At 53.7% G+C, this 16,697-nt stretch overlaps 1 protein-coding gene across 2 annotated transcripts in view; it reads left to right on the top strand.

The window, feature by feature from the left end:
* LOC135978989 (R3H domain-containing protein 2-like) overlaps positions 1-16,389 on the top strand; it is a 38,222-nt gene extending 21,833 nt beyond the window's left edge. For both annotated transcript variants that reach the window (XM_065579651.1, XM_065579650.1), the window contains exons 3-10: positions 3,687-3,728; positions 5,407-5,493; positions 6,973-7,099; positions 9,124-9,202; positions 10,416-10,475; positions 12,491-12,631; positions 13,011-13,119; positions 14,722-16,389. In XM_065579651.1, the coding sequence (XP_065435723.1) occupies positions 3,687-3,728; positions 5,407-5,493; positions 6,973-7,099; positions 9,124-9,202; positions 10,416-10,475; positions 12,491-12,631; positions 13,011-13,119; positions 14,722-14,946 (870 nt within the window). In that variant the 3' untranslated portion in view covers positions 14,947-16,389. The remainder of the gene's footprint in view (positions 1-3,686; positions 3,729-5,406; positions 5,494-6,972; positions 7,100-9,123; positions 9,203-10,415; positions 10,476-12,490; positions 12,632-13,010; positions 13,120-14,721) is intronic.
* The last annotated feature ends 308 nt before the right edge of the window (positions 16,390-16,697 follow it).

The raw sequence follows: 16,697 nt of genomic DNA, 5'->3' as shown, positions 1-16,697 counted from the left end.
CACACTGAAGGGGGGGAACACTGGCCTTGCTGCTGGATGGTAGTCGCTGTGATCGTAACGTGTTTGGGATGATACACGGCGTGATTCTGCGCTTGAAATCCAGTGCCTGGCGCTAGATTTCCTATATAAACTGGCAGACAAGCGCCATCGCTGTGCAGAAATAGGCCAGGACGCCGCCACTTTAAGATGAATGGGGTAGGAGGGGGTTTGTCCAGCTCCAAATGAGGCAGCAACAGTTGACACCCCGCCACTGTGATTCATTTCCCCTTGATTGCTATGGCAGCAGGTTGAGCCATTGCCTGTCTTGGGCCCCTGCTCAGAGCTCACCCGGCCCTCGGCTTGTCCCACTGCTTCCAATAACCCTGTCCCAACCTCCGGTACCTCTCGCCACTCTGCTCCTTGTGGTCCTGCTGAGTGGAGTTGTGGCATCTCTGACGGGATCAGCCCTTGCAGCAGGGGTCAGCCTGTGGAAAGGGCGCTGAGCCCTTTGGCCATTCCCTTCACCTCTGGGTTTAGCGGGCGTTTGCTCGTTAACTGACTCGTTAGCTTTTCTAGGCTTGGACTTTGGCTGAGAGGACAGAGCTCCTTGCAGAGGGGCGTCTCGTCTGGCAGCTCCCAGCCAACTCATTTTTAAAGGAATTTGTCTGTCTTGCGCCTTCAGGGAAAGTCCCCACTCCACTCAGCACAGCTCCCCCTCAGTGCCAGCGGCCCGGCTGAGCCCCATGGTCCCGCCGAGCTGCGAGCCGTGCTGTCTATAAGCGGGCCCTGCGAGCCTGGTCACGAGCTCCGCTGCGAGGCTTCTGACATGGAGATGAATGCATCAGTACACGTGTCAGATGGCATTTGCTGCAGGTTTCCGCCTCCGGGAGCCGTCGCAACCGAGCGCGCTCCGTCAGCTCTCGCGACTTGGGAGCGCCCAGCGCCAGGCAGATGGTAGGCTTCTTTACGAGACCTCATCACCGAGCTGCTCTGCAAGAGGAGAGCTTCGGCTGCGTCAGATCGCAGGAGGGTACCGCAATGAGAAGCCACGGCTGCAGCTGATATTAAGAGAGGAAAAGTAAAACCGCCAAATAAAATACCACCGTTTGGAGACGAGGCCTGCGAAAGGAGCAGTGTGTGTGGGGGTGACCTGAGGGCAGAGCCGATTTGCAGAGGGGATGAGGGTGCTCTGACAGTCGAGCTCCGAGCCTTCCCTCGGTGGGCCCGTGACTGCAGTGGAGGTGGCGATATTGCCTCACTGCTTCCTGGGGGGTCGTGAGGCTTCCTGCAGGTTTGCAGAGCACTGAGACGTGCCCCCATGACCCGGCTGGAGAAGTGCAGAGGGGGCTGCTTGTGACAGTGGGTGCTGCTGAAACTTGTCGTAAAGGGATCTGTCTAGATGGTGAAAGGCACCCGGCTTCTCTGACTTGAGTGAGAAGGCTCAGACCTGGCCTGTGTGCCCCCCTGTGCTGACAACCTGATTTGCTGCACGTATCGGAGTCTTTGGGAGCCCCAGGCATGGTCCACGACCCGACTGTGCCAGGCGCTGTACAAACACAGGACAAAAAAACAGCCTCTGCCCCAAAGAGCTGACAATCTACGTGTAAGACAAGAGACAACAGATGGATGCAGACAGACAGGGAAATGACGAGACAGTGTCCGAGCTCCTGAAGCCTTGTTTTTTGCGCCACCTAAAGACGCTGGTTCTGAAGTGTTGCGGAGCTCTGCATTTCATGCTATCCTGAGTGATGCTCTGGGAGGCTGGGCTGGGCAGGGAAAAGACTTTTCTCCTCGATTTCCCAGCCTGTCCCTCCCCAGCAGCTGCTCCCGAGTCACCGTTTGCACATTTCCATGAACGATGCGAAGGGTTTTCGTGGTTACTTTTTGGACTCGGGATCTTTCTGTAGAGGACAGACCATGTGCTGTGGTCTGGCGAAAGCCCGAGGCGGTAAATTGACAGACTTTTGATCCCAACCACAGCCCTGGCTGCTAAACGGTGAGTGAAACGGGAGCGTCACCAGAAAGCACATGCACAGTCGACACCAGAAGGGTCCTCCCCTGAGCCCGGACAATTTAGGTCTGCAGGAGACTCCAGACTCCACTCCTGGCTGTGGGAGCCAGTGGAGGGAAACCTGCAGTGGGAGCGTAGTGGACAGAAAGGAGTGAGAGCTCCCTGGCTTCCCTGAAGAGATGGTGAGCACTAAGTGATCCCTCTCCAGAGAATCTTCTTGCACGAAGCTCTGTAGCAAAGTTATCTCATGGCCTGTGGTCTGAGTTTGGGAGTGGTTTGGAGAGCGTTTGCTAGACCCCACCTCTCTGTCCCGGCGGCCTGCAATCCTCTTATCGCTTTGCAGCCGTTCTCCTTCAAGCTGGCATCAGACAGACGCAGTACGGTGCCGAAGCAGAATGAGGGGCGTCGACTTTTATCGGAGATTTGGGTTGTTACGCTGAGAAAAGCTCTTCTAGGAAGGAAACCTTCCCAGGCAGACTTAGGCGGTACGTCCCCGTCTAACTGTCCTGGCTTAGCGAGGTAGGGGCCGGAATCCTCGTGCTGACTTCTCAGACCTGCGTCATTTCAATGACAAATCAATCCGGGCGCTTCCTGGGAACTTGCTGTGCGTACGATGGGGAAATGTTAACATCCGCTTCTTGCACCTCTCTTCTGTGTGTGTCTCTGCTTCCGAGGGCTGCGGCAGGTGGCGGGTTCTGAAAGGCTAGTTCTTCATAGGCCAGACTTCACATCTGTTGAGGGTGAACTATAAAGAGGGTATTGTCTCCACTCCAGCCGGCCCCGTCGCATACACATACCCACTCCCCAGCGCGAGTAACTAATGTTTCATTATTACACTGGGAAGACAAGGTGGGAGAGGCAATATCTTTTATTGGGCCGATGTCTGTTGGTGAATGAGATGTTGGTCCAATAAAAGAAATTACTTCACCCACCTTGTCTCTTTCATATCCTGCCGCGCGGCAGCCAGTCATAATACTCCTCTCGTCTCTCCGTGGAATATCTCATTCAACCATCTCTCAGCAGGAAAGTTGTTCTGCTCCTGGGGTGCTAGAAGAAGCCGGCGCTAAACATCTGCCATGTGCAAGTTTCAGACTCCGGGCTGGGGCGAGGAGGGGGCCGCGGACAGGCTGGATTTACGACCTTTCATTTCCTGCTCCTGTTCAGTCTTCGGCTGGGGCCTGGTGATCAGGCCTACCCAGGTCCCAAAGAGCTTCAATTGGCTTTATAATTCACGATGACAAATTTGTGAAGGGAGATTAACCTTGTGCTTCAGGGTTTAAAATAATCTCTAATTATTAGAGACCAGGATTAGACCTGAAGTGGGGGCAGATTATCCCACACCTGCTACCGGGTTTTTTTTTTTTTTTGCACCTTCCTCTGAAGCACCAGGTGCCGTGCACTGGCGGAGATGGGCATACTTAACTGCGCTAGATGGACCAGGGGTCTGCGCCCGTCGGCTGATTCCTCTGCGAATGTTTGCCTCTTCGGGTCTGACAGGCGGCTGTGCGCGACCATTTGCGCTGCCTCCTTTTGGATCCGCTTGCTTCTGTTGCCACCAGAGCGGTTTGGCCTGGAACGTGCTGCGCACGCGGTGGGGTTTGGGCGGCCCTGTGGTGTGTCACTGTAGCAAACCGGTTTATACAGCATGGCGTAGGTTCAGATTAAACCTCTCACTTTCTCTTTCCTCTCTCCACAGAGGCGGACTTCAAATCATGGGCACGCCAGAAAAAGAGCCAAGGTAGGAGACCTTCCCCCTTCTCCCCCCTCCCGGCCTGCCTTCTGTGGGAGCACTGACTAGGGAAAGAGGGTTTGAGTCCCACACTGACCCCAGAACTCCATGATCCTCCAGTTAGCGCTTCTGGAAACGGCCATTAAACCAGTTCCCCAGCTATCCTCTCCCCGCCTCCTCGAGCCAAGCGCAGCAGCCGTTTGGACACCTCGCTGGCCTGTTTTGCTCTCTCTTATTACACTGACAGCCTGTGCTCAAGCCCCAGGGACCCTGACAAGCCACTGGGCTGTTCTGCGCTCTCAGAGCTAGGTCTGTGCCCTCCACGGAGTCCTGTGGCTATGAAACTCCAGAAGGGAATTTGCTTGTCCGATTAGTTGGTGGGGTGGCTGTTTACCTGGATACATCTGTGTTCTGCCCAACTAAGGACGTTCACCTACCAATTGACCCAGCGGAGGAGTGAATTTTCACCCAGTTAAAATAAGAGTGAAAAATATAAGTGGAAAATAATGTTTTGCAGCCATCTAGTTACACCTATTTTCCCCTCCTCTTCAGAGACTATTGTGGCACAAGCCGGCCTATCACATATGATTTTAATCTATTTCCTGCTCCACTCCCTTTATTTAGCAGACAAAGGCCTAACAAAATCCAGTGGCTGGAATTCGAAGCTAAACAAATTCCGACTGGAAACAAGGCGTAGGTTTTTAGCAGTGAGGGTAACGAACCATTGGAATGACTTCCTAAGGGCTGTGGCAGACTCTCGGTCACTGGCAACTTTTCCATAAAGATTGAATGTTTTTCTAAAGGAGATGCTGTAGTTTGAGCGGGTGATTTCAGGGAGGTCCCAGGGCCCATGTTACACAGGAGGTCACACTAGATGATCAGGGTGGTCCCGTCTGGCCTTAGGATGGTTAATTCAAAGCAACAGGACTGGAATAATCTGCCCAATGGCACCCCTCTTTCTTCATTAGTACCCTGCGTGGCGGTCAGACAACATGATCTAATGGTCTCGTCTGGCCTTAATCTGGGAATGTATCCAGCAGCCAGGAAGGCTGGTGCTCCGGTGACCCCCTCCCACGGTGGGGGAGAGCCCATGCTATGCTCAGCCCTGCTCCCCAGAGCCGGAGCTCTCCAGGATCTCAGGTGGTTGCTTGACATGTTTTGGGATGAGAGTCCGAAGCGTTATAAAAGCGTTACTTTGAACCCGAAGTTGTCGAGCCGGCAGGTACGGTGGAAATGGGATGGCAGCTGTTTAGTTAAACCAAGGAAAGCAGAAACATCACTCCCTGCTGCGAAAGACGTGGTCAGTTTCAGGGTTGCCCCTTGTTCAGGGTTTAACACTTGGCAGGTTATTTGGTATGTGGGCTTGCAGAGGCGGAAGCAGGCTGTGTAACTGCTTGGCGAGATTTCATGCTAACAGCGGCTAAGTGGTACGGTGGATTAGCACAATAGCCTTTCGCCTCAAGTGTGGTGGGGTCAGTCTCAATTAAGGTCTCTAGAAAAGAGTAATTTGTTGCCCTCACACCCCCAAACCTCTGCTTTTGCATGTGTTACTGCTGGCTCGGAGAATTTGCATTGGAGCCGGCATGTCATTGTGAAGGCAGCAGTTTAATGGGCGCTGATGAAGTGAGCAGCTTAGTCGCACGTCAAAGTGCGCTTGAGAAGCATGTGGTGTTTCTTTGTATTTCAGTCTAATTCGAAGCTCAAACTGGTCAGGAGCCTGGCAGTGTGTGAAGAATCCTGCAGCCCCTTTGTGGATGGGCCCTTGGAAGCCCAGGTAGGCCACGCTTTATCCAGATCATAAAACGGGAGCACTCTTTTTCAGTGCTGGTCCAAGGGAGAACCGCTCCCAGCAATGGCGCCGTTTCCTAGGTCGCGTCACAGTACAAGCTAGGGGTGCGATTCTCTGGCTCGTCGGCACGTTCTTGCACTCGCTGGTATAAATAGCACTGTAGCCACGGCAGCATAGGAAGTGGCAGCAGAAGCACAGCTGAGCTGTGCCAAGTACAAAGCCACCCGAAACCGGGGCGTCGTGCCTTCACTGCAGCTACCCATCCTACCGGGACTATCCTGCTATTTCTACTCACACGAGCTGGCTGATAAAGACAAGCCATTTGCTTGGTGTACAAAGGCATCGTAAGTAACAACTTAACTGCCCTCCCCAGACAAACATGAATCCAAGTGCAGCATATCGAGTCGGGTCCCGCAGGGATCAGTGCTGAGTCCGGTTCTGTTCAATATCTTCATCAGTGATTTAGGTAATGGCCTAGATAACGGTTGTGGATGATACCAAGCTGGGAGAGGTTGTAAGTGCTTTGGAGGAGAGGATTAAAATTCAGAATGATCTGGAGAAAGGGTCTGAGGTAAATAGGATGAACTTCAATAAGGACAAATGCAAAGTGCTCCCCTTAGGGAGGAACAATCAGTTGCACACATACAAACGGGGAAATGACGGCCTAGGAAGGAGTACTGCGGAACGGGATCTGGGGGAAAGCTAAATATGAGTGCACAGTGTAACGCTGTTGCCAAAAAAGCAAACACCATTCTGGGATGCATTAGCAGGAGTGCTGTAAGCAAGACAGGAGAAGTCATTCTCCCGCTCCACTCCGCGCTAATTAGGCCTCAGCTGGAGCATTGTGTCCACTTCTGGGCGCCACATTTTAGGAAAGATGTGAACAAATTGGACGAAGTCCAGAGGAGAGCAACAAAAATGATGAAAGGTCTAGAAAACATGAGCTAGGAGGGAAGATTGAAAAAGGGTTTGTTTAGTCTGGAGAAGCGAAGACTGAGAGGGGACGTAAGAGTTTTCAAGTACATAAAAGGTCGTTACAAGGAGGAGGGAGAAAAAAATGTTCTCCATAACCTCTGAGGATAGGACAAGAAGCAATGGGCTTAAATTGCAGCAAGGGAGGCTTAGGTTGGACATTAGGAAAAACTGCCTGACTGTCAGGGTGGTTAAGCCCTGGAATAAATTGCCGAGGGAGGTTGTGGAATCTCCGTCATCGGAGATTTTTAAGAGCAGGTTGGACAAACACCTGTCAGGGATGGTCTGGGTAATACATAGTCCTACCATGAGTGCAGGGGACTGGACTAGATGACCATCGAGGTCCCCCCCGTCCTGTGATTCTGTGACTTAGCTATCAAGTACGCGTTCCTTGATGCTGCTCATGCCAGCCGCCATGCGTGGAATCCGAAGAGCCACAAGGACACGTCTGGGGACGTTGAGCTCAACAAAGCGCTGTTTGCTTATTTCTAGGACATTATTCAGTTGCATGTCAGTTGCCCCTCGGACAAGGAAGAGGAGAAGTCTACAAAAGATGGGCCCGAGAAAGAGGAAAAAGACAAGAATAAGGAGAAGGCACCAAGGAAAATGCTCTCTAGAGGTTAGTGCACTGACGTGCGGCTTCAGAAGCCTGTTTCCTGGGTTCGGACAGCCGGGACTCAGCCGTTGGTGCAGGGAGGCTGATCTCCGTTAACTGGCACGGTCCTTTGGGGTTTTGTTATAACGTCATTTGCAGGGGGGTGCATTCCTGTCAACTGGAATGTGTTCTACCGGACACCCCAGTGCAGGATGGAGTAGTAACTCTTGCTTCAGCACGGAGGGCTGGACTAGCGGACACCTCAAGGTCCCATCCAGCCGACGTTTCTATGACGCTGTGACATGTGGCTTCCTTTCATGGTCTTGGAGATCTGGATGTTTTTGAATGATACAGCTACAAACAACCCCACCCTGGGGGAGTTCCTGCTTTCAGTTTCTCTTTGTGAAACTCACCAATAGAGACGGGGCTGTAGAGGGGGTTTGGGAGACGTCCAACCCAGAGGCTTTATACCAATCCCTTTTTTTAAATTTCGGGACATAAAAGTGGTTGAAAGAGTAAAGTTTAAAATTTGCATCCAGAGAGCAAATCATACCTGAAAACCTGTCGCGGAGAGTCGCTCTTCTGCCAGTTCCACTGTGTTGGGGCAGGTAAAATGTCCTGTACGGCTTTTCTGCTACCACTTTAAAGAAGGATATTCATGGTGAAGTGACCTCTGAGGTCTAGGATACAAAAGTCATTCACGTGGAAGGCTTCTAAGCGTCCACGTTTGGGCACTAGAGGGCATCCCACTAGCACTGCCCAGGGGGGTGACCTGTTTAACAGTGTAGCAGGGGGAGGCACTGAGAACATCGGGCTGTTGCAGATTTCTTTTCAGCCTCCTTAACTTTTGCATGAAGATTTTTATTTCTCTGAATATTAAATAGATTTTTAGAATGAAAACGTTCCCCGTTCCCTTCTCTAATTGTTGTTTGCAATGCTTTGCAAACTGTTTTATTCTGGGTCTTTGTGGGTTCTTATAGGGCCCCGGTGACCAGATCATCTGATGTGTATTCATGTTTTAATCTTCCCACTGCCCTTGGGGTTTAGGGAACTATCACCCCCTCCATGTTACAGCTAGGGAAACTGAGGCACAGAGCAATTCTGTGATTTGCTCACGATCGTGGAAGGAGTGTGTGACAGAGCCAGGAATTGAACCCAGGTGTTCCGGGTCCCTGTCAAGTGCTGTAATCACAAAATCAGTCTCCCTTCCTTTTGAACGGCTGTGACAAAGTGGGAATGTTCTTAATGTTTTCTCTGAATACTGTGTGTGTGCCTCAGTTTCCCCTATGCATTTCTTAAGTATCTAGGTGGTGGGATAAGGGTGTATGATTGTTGCAGAGCCCTAGAGGGCAGGGGTGATGTGGTCTGCACAGACAATGGGACATCCTGTCTCCTGGCCACTGATGGCCTGGGCCCCTCCCCTGCAAGGTGCCAACTGAGGGTGTTGGAGAACAAAGAGATCAGGTGGCCTCCTGGCGGGGAAAGAGAGAAAATCCAGAGGAGGGGCTGGAGAGTTTCAGTTTAGTGTTGGCTAGGGAAACGGAGGGAGCCCCAGCACCAGAGTCTGGGCTCCCTGCCCACCAAGATGGACCTGACTGAGTGGGTCCTGTTTTCTGTACCTACAAGCTCTGCTTTGACTGTGTTCCTGTCATCTAATAAACCTTCTGTTTTACTGGCTGGCTGAGAGTCACGGTGAATCCACGGTGAATCGCAGGAAGTGGGAGGTGCAGGGCCCTGACTCCCCCACACTCCGTGACAACGGCTAGTAGTAAGAATCTTTAAACTGATCATCTAGGGCTAATTTCTCTCGCTCTAAGCAGAGTCTGCTCCATTGACTTCAGTGGCTTTGTGCGCACTCGCGCTGGCCGTGACATTGAGCCCCAGGAATCCCATCACTTCCCATTTGTGCTGCCTGGTCTAGGGAGAATTGTGTTTCCGTAGCACTTAGACGCCCCAGTCCTGGATCAGGACCAGCAGTCCTAGGCGCTGAATACGCTCTGAAGAAAAAGACAGGACGCTTCCCTTAATCTGTTCTGTTGTTGTTTCAGATTCCAGCCAAGAATACACAGACTCCACTGGAATAGATTTGCATGAATTTTTAGTAAATACACTGAAAAAAAATCCAAGGTAGGTCGCAAGATGGTAAAACCACCGGTTGATTGAGCGGAGGGAGGAAGATGCTGTTGACCGATGCGCCACACTCCAGGGATTAAGGCAGGGGTGGCCAACCTGTGGCTTCGGAGCCACATGTAGCTCTTCAGAGGTTAATATGCGGCTCCTTGTACAGGTGCAGACTCTGGGACTGGAGCTACAGACACCAATTTTCCAATGTGCCGGGGGGAGGGGGGGTTGCTCCCTGCTCAACCCCTGGCTCTGCCACAGGCCCTGCCCCCACTCCACCCCTTCCCCCAAAGCCCCTGTCCCTTCCCCCGAACGTGCTGTGCCCTCCCTCCTGCCCCCCCCCCAGCCTCCTGCACATGCAAAACAGCTGATCACAGCAAGCGGGCGGCATGGGGGGAGGGGAAGGCGCTGGGGGCTGGAGGTGGGGAGCTGATGGGGGGCTGCTGACGTATGACTGTGGCTCTTTGGCAATGTACATTGGTAAGTTCTGGCTCCTTCTCAGGCTCAGGTTGGCCACCCCTGGATTAAGGGAAGGGTTTGCATGACTGCAGACAAAATGCAGGGGGGGGGGGCTGTCAGAAATCGCAACCCCCCTGGTGGTGGGTTTCACATCTGGAAGTTCAGGGGGACTTGGCCCCCAGTAGAAGGTTGATAAACCCAGGCAGGAGGAGCAGTCATTTCATTATTGCAGGCTAGTGAAACAGACACGCTTGTGCATTATGGATTCAAATTGAGGGAGGAAAAATAATTGGTTTGAATACAGGCAGGAAGGGAGCCTTAATTGCTCTCAAATCCTTCCTCTAAAGAGCTATCAAAGACCTGTCTGTAGAGCGCCTGCCACCATGTCCGTAATAAACAATATCAGACCGACTGCCAAGCACTGGTTAGGCATAAAAATAACAAGCCGTTTCTATCTGTACGGCCACCACTGGCGCAAGGATCTAATGGTCCCAGAAACAGTCATCATGCAGCAATGGATCGCCGTGAACAGAAAAAGTTGCCTCATCATTGATTATGGTTTTTTTTTATACTCTGCAGCGGAGGGAGGGCGAAGCCTGCGTGTTTAATAACCTGGAGCTTTGCTAATGCCAGGCGCTTTCTGTTTCTCAGGGGTGGAGGGAGTGTTTATCTGCAATTCTCGAAGCGAGCTGCGTTCTTCTCTCCTCTTCGAAATGTGATTGATTGGTTTATTCTTCTCCTCCCCACTTTTTCTGGACAGGGATCGAATGATGCTGCTAAAGTTAGAACAGGAGATTCTGGAATTCATTAGCGATAACAAGTAAGTGGCCAATGGAGTTTGCATGAAGCAAAGCTGGTTGGTGACTTGGGAAGGAGGAGGCGCTCTCACTCTGACGGGGAAGAGAACAAGGCTCACGCATATCTGATAAGAGAGCGGTTTGAAAACAGCCAGTTCCATCTGCCGTGCTCTACGGCTCCCATTGCCACCGGATCTGAGCACTTGACAATATTGAATGTGGCTGTTTATCCTCCCACAGTCCTGGGTGGCAGGGCAGGGCTGTTCCCCCAGTTTCACAGATGGGGAACCAGGGCCGGCTCCAGGCACCAGCCTTCCAAGCAGGTGCTTGGGGCGGCAATCTGCAAGGGGCCGCAGTCCGTGTGTTTTTGCCCCCAAGCAGCGCGCTGAATTGCCGCCACGGACGGCGGGGGCAGTTTGTGTGCCGTTAGGACAGCCCGTGCGTTTCCGCGGCGGTGGCAATTTGGCGGCAGCTTCTGTCTTCCGGCTGAAGACAGACGCTGCCGCAGAAACGCGCGTGCTGCCCTAAAGGCACACACGGACTGCCCCCGCCGTCCGCGGCGGCAATTCGGAGCGCTGCTTGGGGCGGCCAAAACAGTAGAGCCGGCCCTGTGGGGAACTAAGGCACAGAGACACTTCAGGGTCTGTCTTCACTGCCCAGTTAATCTGGATGTCTGGCTCCCTGGTCAGCCTAGCCTGGGTGCGAGCATCCTCACAGCAAAGCCCTCTCCGAATTGCTGGGTCCTCATTGGTTCTGCATTTGCTTGGGTGAGGCTTGGGGCATATCCCATGAGTCTTCGTCCTGAGACGCTCTAGGATTCTTTCCCAGTCACTTGTGTCAATTCTAGGGTAACTTGTCTGTCCTTTGGGGGAGACTCCCTGGGGGAGGGAGGGAGGTGGCAGCATTGGAGGACTATCCACGCTTGAGAGACTTAGCCACTGTCCTCACTGCAAAATGGGCAGGTTAAAGCAGACTCGAACTCTAACCCCCCCTCCTAGCCGCGTAAGCTCACCTGGGCTTGAAACACCTGGAAAACCCAGGTCAGAGGGTTGTCTGTACAGCGGGTGAGTTGGGTAATTGAAGGCAGAGCAGGGAATTGAGCACAGGTCTGCAGGCCAGCCCCTGGCCCGTTCCTGGGCGTGGAACGAGCTGCTGCTCCAATCCAGACCAGGTCATAGTGACTGAAAGCGCCAACTGTGTGAAATGAGTCTGGGTCCCAGGCCGGTTCCCGGGGCCCATGTCACAAAGGCCGGCTCAGCTGTTGGCAGGAGCTTATTCGCAGAGAAGCCTGGGGGCAAGGCAGACCCATTGCCCTCTCGCCCCCAGAGCTGCCCCTTGCAGGGCAGAGCTGGGGTGCAGGGGCAGGCGTCTGTGCTGGTGCCCTCCCTGTCTGGAGGTCAGAGCGAGAACTCAGTGCCCAGCCCTGAACTGTCTCTCGCACAGACACCGGACGTCTCCGTTTTGTTTGTTTGAAGGACGCATTTTAAAGATGCTCCTGTTTTGGCAGATTTGAAATAACAGGGATTTTCTAAGGGTTTTTCCTCTTGCTCTGCTTTTCGACCTGTCCTACTCCCCTCTCGTTCCTGCCCAGAGCACTTGAGCGCCCATCCCTCCGGGGGGCGCTCCCACCCTTCACACAGCCCGCGGGTGTAGTCGGGAGCTGTCATCTGGAGCTCTCAAATGGCTTTACATAGGAGATCAGGGTGAAAGAATTCCATGCTTGACCCAGCTCCCATTGGAACCAGCTTCTGACTTGAGGCCCCAATCCAGCAAAGCCACGAAGCACTGGATGAAAGTTAAGCGTGTATCGGGGCCAGGGCACACAGCTGGTCTTTCTTCCCTTGGGTCCCGGTTCAGCAGCGTTAAGCCCGTGAGTCATCCCACCCCTGCTTTGGCGCGTGAAGTCGCTGAGACCGAAGCACGTGTTTAAATGCTTTGTTGAATCGGGGCCCTGGTCTTTCTGGGCTGACCCCTGTTTGTGTCTGGTCTGTTTGACGCAGTCTGAATACAAGGGCTCTGTCCCCTCTTCTGTTCTCAGCAATCAGTTCAAGAAGTTCCCGCAGATGACCTCGTATCACCGGATGCTCTTGCACAGGGTAGCTGCCTACTTCGGCATGGACCATAACGTTGACCAAACTGGGAAAGCCGTCATTATCAACAAGACCAGCAACACCAGGATGTAAGGAGAGCCCTGGGGCTGAGGGGAGAGCTGGGAAACCCCTCCCAAGCAACCCCCGCCCTCGTACTCCCCAACCCGTCCCCAAAGCACGCCTGGAATATTTCACAGCCTCATCCCGACAGGCCTTTAAAGGGGTGTGGGGAGGGGGGAAGCCTAGAGATCCACCCTCCCAAATCCAAGTGCAGACATGGGTGGGAGCTTTCCCTTTTCTTGAATGCACTGATGCCCCAGCCTGCCTGCACCGTGGCTTGCAGCCTGGAACCTCTGCCCTGACCTCCTCTGCCTCGCACCCCCAGGCCTGCCTGGCAGCCGAGGAACACAGGGAAGGTTCCCGTTCACCTTCGCCTGCCCCTCATGACGGCGTCTTTCCTCCCTGCAGCCCCGAGCAAAGGTTCTCCGAGCACATCAAAGACGAGAAGAACGTGGACTTTCCGCAGAGGTTCATCCTAAAGCGAGACGACGCCAGCATGGACCGGGACGATAATCAGGTGAGTTTGGGTGAGAGGTGTCCAGGCCCTTCCCGAAAGCCGAAGGGGCAACTGCCGAGCTTTGCTCAGTGTCTCTTGGCATCTTGGTAGCCTGGAAATGGGACCCGTCGGTGTTTTCATCAGTGAGTTTGGGGACGTTCCTGCTTGCATGGGGGCAGCTTGAAATCCCTCCTGGGTCCGTGCTGTCTTCCTCCACAGCTGTACTCCCAGGAAACTGCCACAGAGGCCCCCACTGTCTCTTCCAGCAGCACGGGGCTAGTGGATGGAAGGCAAATCCCCAGGCACTCTGCAGCAAACTGGACCTCAACCCGCCAGCAATTTTAGCTGAATTCAAAAAAAGGCCTTTGATTAAATGATCGGCAGTGAAATGGTTAACAGCCTTGCCAGTGAATTGCCCGATAGACCTTTCAGAGTTAATATGCTTTCCCCTCCCCCCAGGGTTTTCCCCAGTCCTCACCATGTTGCCAGGCAGGCTCGGCTCCCAGGGTGCTAGAGGTCCCCCAAGGGCCGTGCAGTAGCGAGGAATTCCCCTGGACGAACAGTGAGCTTGAGCCGTTGCAAAGTCACCCCTCCACCCCGCCAGGGCAGCCAGACGAGTAAGCTGCGCACGGGCTAATAAAATCAGCAAGGACCCTTGGTCCCTGGCCAGAAGGGAGCCTTCACTCAGAGGAGTGATGCAGCCTCCATGCTCAGGGACCCCTCGCCTCCTGGGAGCTCCACACTGGTGGCTTCCTGCAGCCTGATCCCTCATGCCAGGCAGCCCCGCTCTGCTGCTTCATAGCCCCATGCAGAGTTTGCTTTTGCAGCCCACCCTCCCCTTGCTCACCTTCCCGCCAGCGCAGGTATCCTTCCTAACGAGCCGTCTCGTGCTCCTCTCTGCTGAAGCCTTCTCCTCCCAGGAGCGCCCTTGACGTGTTCTCAGCCCTTGCTTCGATGCTTGTTTTAGATGGTTAGCTCCTTGGGACAGAGAACTGCCGTTGCATGGGAGTGCAATCTCCCATCTTCTTCTTAGATCCTGCCTTGCTACTATGCTTCTCATGAGGCCTAGATCTTGAGTCCAAGCAGCAGGGTGTGCAGGAGCGGGGAGGAGCTTTCCAGCCACAAGCAGCATCTGCAGCTGTGATCTCTCTCCAAGCAGCTGATCCAAACATAAGAATGGCCGTACCGGGTCAGACCAAAGGTCCATCTAGCCCAGTATCCTGTCTGCTGACAGTGGCCAATGCCAGGTGCCCCAGAGGGAGTGGACCAACAGGCAATGATCAAGTGATCTCTCTCCTGCCATCCATCTCCATCCTCTGACAGGACAGACAGAGGCCAGGGACACCATTCCTTACCCATCCTGGCTAATAGCCATTAATGGACTTAACCGCCATGAATTTATCCAGTTCTCTTTTAAACCCTGTTCTAGAGCTGTTCTGCTCGACCCGGACACGTGTGCCAATTAAGACCCCAGAGCATTTCCTGCCAGCAGCAGTCGTTTGGGGCAGAGACCGTGTCGGGTTATCAGACCCCGGGCGCTGTGCCACATCGCCTTCCCTTGCTGCTACACTCAGGGTGCGTGGAGCCAGCGTTTAACCAGCCCAATTCTGCTTGTCACTCTAGATCAGGATCCCACTGCAGGACGGGAGGAGGAGCAAATCAATAGAAGAGAGAGAAGAGGAGTATCAGAGGGTCAGAGAGCGGATATTTGCGCGAGAGGTAAGGCTGGCTGCTAGCAGAGCTTCCCCCCTTCTTGGTTCTCAAGGTGCTTTTTCTTTGGAGCCCCTCCATGCCCCAGCCAGCTGCCCCTCTCCCCCACTCCGCACTTGTTATCATTTTGGCATGTGACTAGACGTATGGGCTCAGGGGGTTGGATCTGGCAGCGGGTTTGCCATTTCACTGACCTGTCATTCTTGAGCATGGGATCAGTGTCGCTAGGTTAGAAACCTTAAGTAGGGTGACCTGATGTCCCGTTTTTATAGGGACCATTTTTAGGACTTTTCTTATACAGGCGTCTATTAAACCCCCCCCTCCCCTCCCAGTCCCGTTTTTTCACAGTTGCTCTCTGGTCATCCTGTCCTTAAGGGCCAAGCTGCACTTGCTTTACAGCATGGAATCCCCAGGTGTTTCATTCACAGGCTAGAAATCCCTTTAGCCTGGGTCCAGCACTTCCCCCAGTGCAGTCCTTGTTCCTCGGGTGTTTCCAGGAGTCTTCTTGTGAACCCCAGCTGATGTCACTCGCTGCCTTATGTAGCTTTAGCATATGGCGGGAACCCTTTGTTTCAAAGCTTTGTTCCCTGACCAGACTGTGGGGAAAATACTGACATCCCAAGATGGAGTCCAGCATCATGTGGCCTGGTCACATGTCCTCGTAGAGGCATGGCAGCCATTACTCACAGGCTGCGTGTCGTGTTCTCAGGAAGGTTCCCCAGGTAGGAGATAGGCTTCTCCTGAGGCCTATTGTTCTCCCTAGCAGCTCATTGCCCTGACTGGGCCCTTCCCAACCAGCTCTCTAGACTGAAAACATCTTGCCGAGTGGGCGTCACCCAGGCATAACTACATTTGAAGTACAGAGCCATAGTCAATATCCGTAACTTCAGAGACAAAAATGACACCTGCACACAAATAGGATAATCCACTTCAGCAAATCATCACTTTTCCAATGGCACCTCACACGACTTATCTTGCATGAAATGCCTCATAATTATGCTATAACCATATCCTAGTAATATGAATATGAGGTGCAGTGTCATGGGCGGGGGGAGATTTTTTGAAAGTGGCTGGTGGTTCTGGGGGCCCCACTTGACACCTGCTTTTCAGACAGGGCAGAGCACCCACTCTCTGGGAATCCGGCCCTTTTCAGTCGGCTCCAATTGGGTACCCAAAATCTCCTGGCCCCCGTTTCTAATGTAGCCATGCTAAGCTAGCAGGGGAGGGAATACTGACCGCACCCACGTGTCTGCGCCTTCCAGGGTGGGGCTGTTCGCGGGTGCTTTTCTTTCTTTTGCTAAGTGGCCACCTGGAGTGGAAGTTCCTCAAGGAATTTGCTCCCTAGAGGCAACTGCTGGAGGTAGCAATCCGGCCCCCTGGGGAGGTTACAGGGTGGAAGTGGGGTGAGGGCGAGGGCAGTGCAGTGGTGCGATAGAGGCCGTGCTGAGCAGTGCCTGTTAGCAGCATGCCCTGGGCAGGATCCTTGTGCCAGGACAAACAGGAGGGGTTGGATTTAGTGACCGTTCCCAATGCTAATCTGCATCTGGGATGGTTAATAACTTGCTCCTGGCTTTACCTGCCCCCCCCCCCCACACACACACACACACACCCCCGAGGGGTCCCGGAGCGTTGAAGAGACCCTGTGCCAAGCCCTGCTGGGAGCTGTTGGGCTTCTGGCCAAGTGGAGAGCAGGATACAGCGCTCCGGGAGCTAGCCAGTGCTACTGGCCGGTGGCCCGGGGGGGGTCATTGTCTAGTGGCCCTCGGGAAATGACCGTGCAACCTCTGGCCGGTGGGGCTGCGTCTGAGCGGAGGGTAGGAAATCCAATGACTCCGCACACAGCGTTCAGCGTACCTTGTCGGGAGCCACGTGTTGAACTCGGGAGACAC

The sequence above is a fragment of the Chrysemys picta genome, unplaced genomic scaffold (genome assembly GCF_011386835.1).
Source record: "Chrysemys picta bellii isolate R12L10 unplaced genomic scaffold, ASM1138683v2 scaf597, whole genome shotgun sequence".
NCBI classification, from domain to species: Eukaryota; Metazoa; Chordata; order Testudines; family Emydidae; genus Chrysemys; species Chrysemys picta.
Note: the sequence above shows the minus strand (reverse complement) of the source record. Positions and strands in the feature narration are given on the sequence as shown.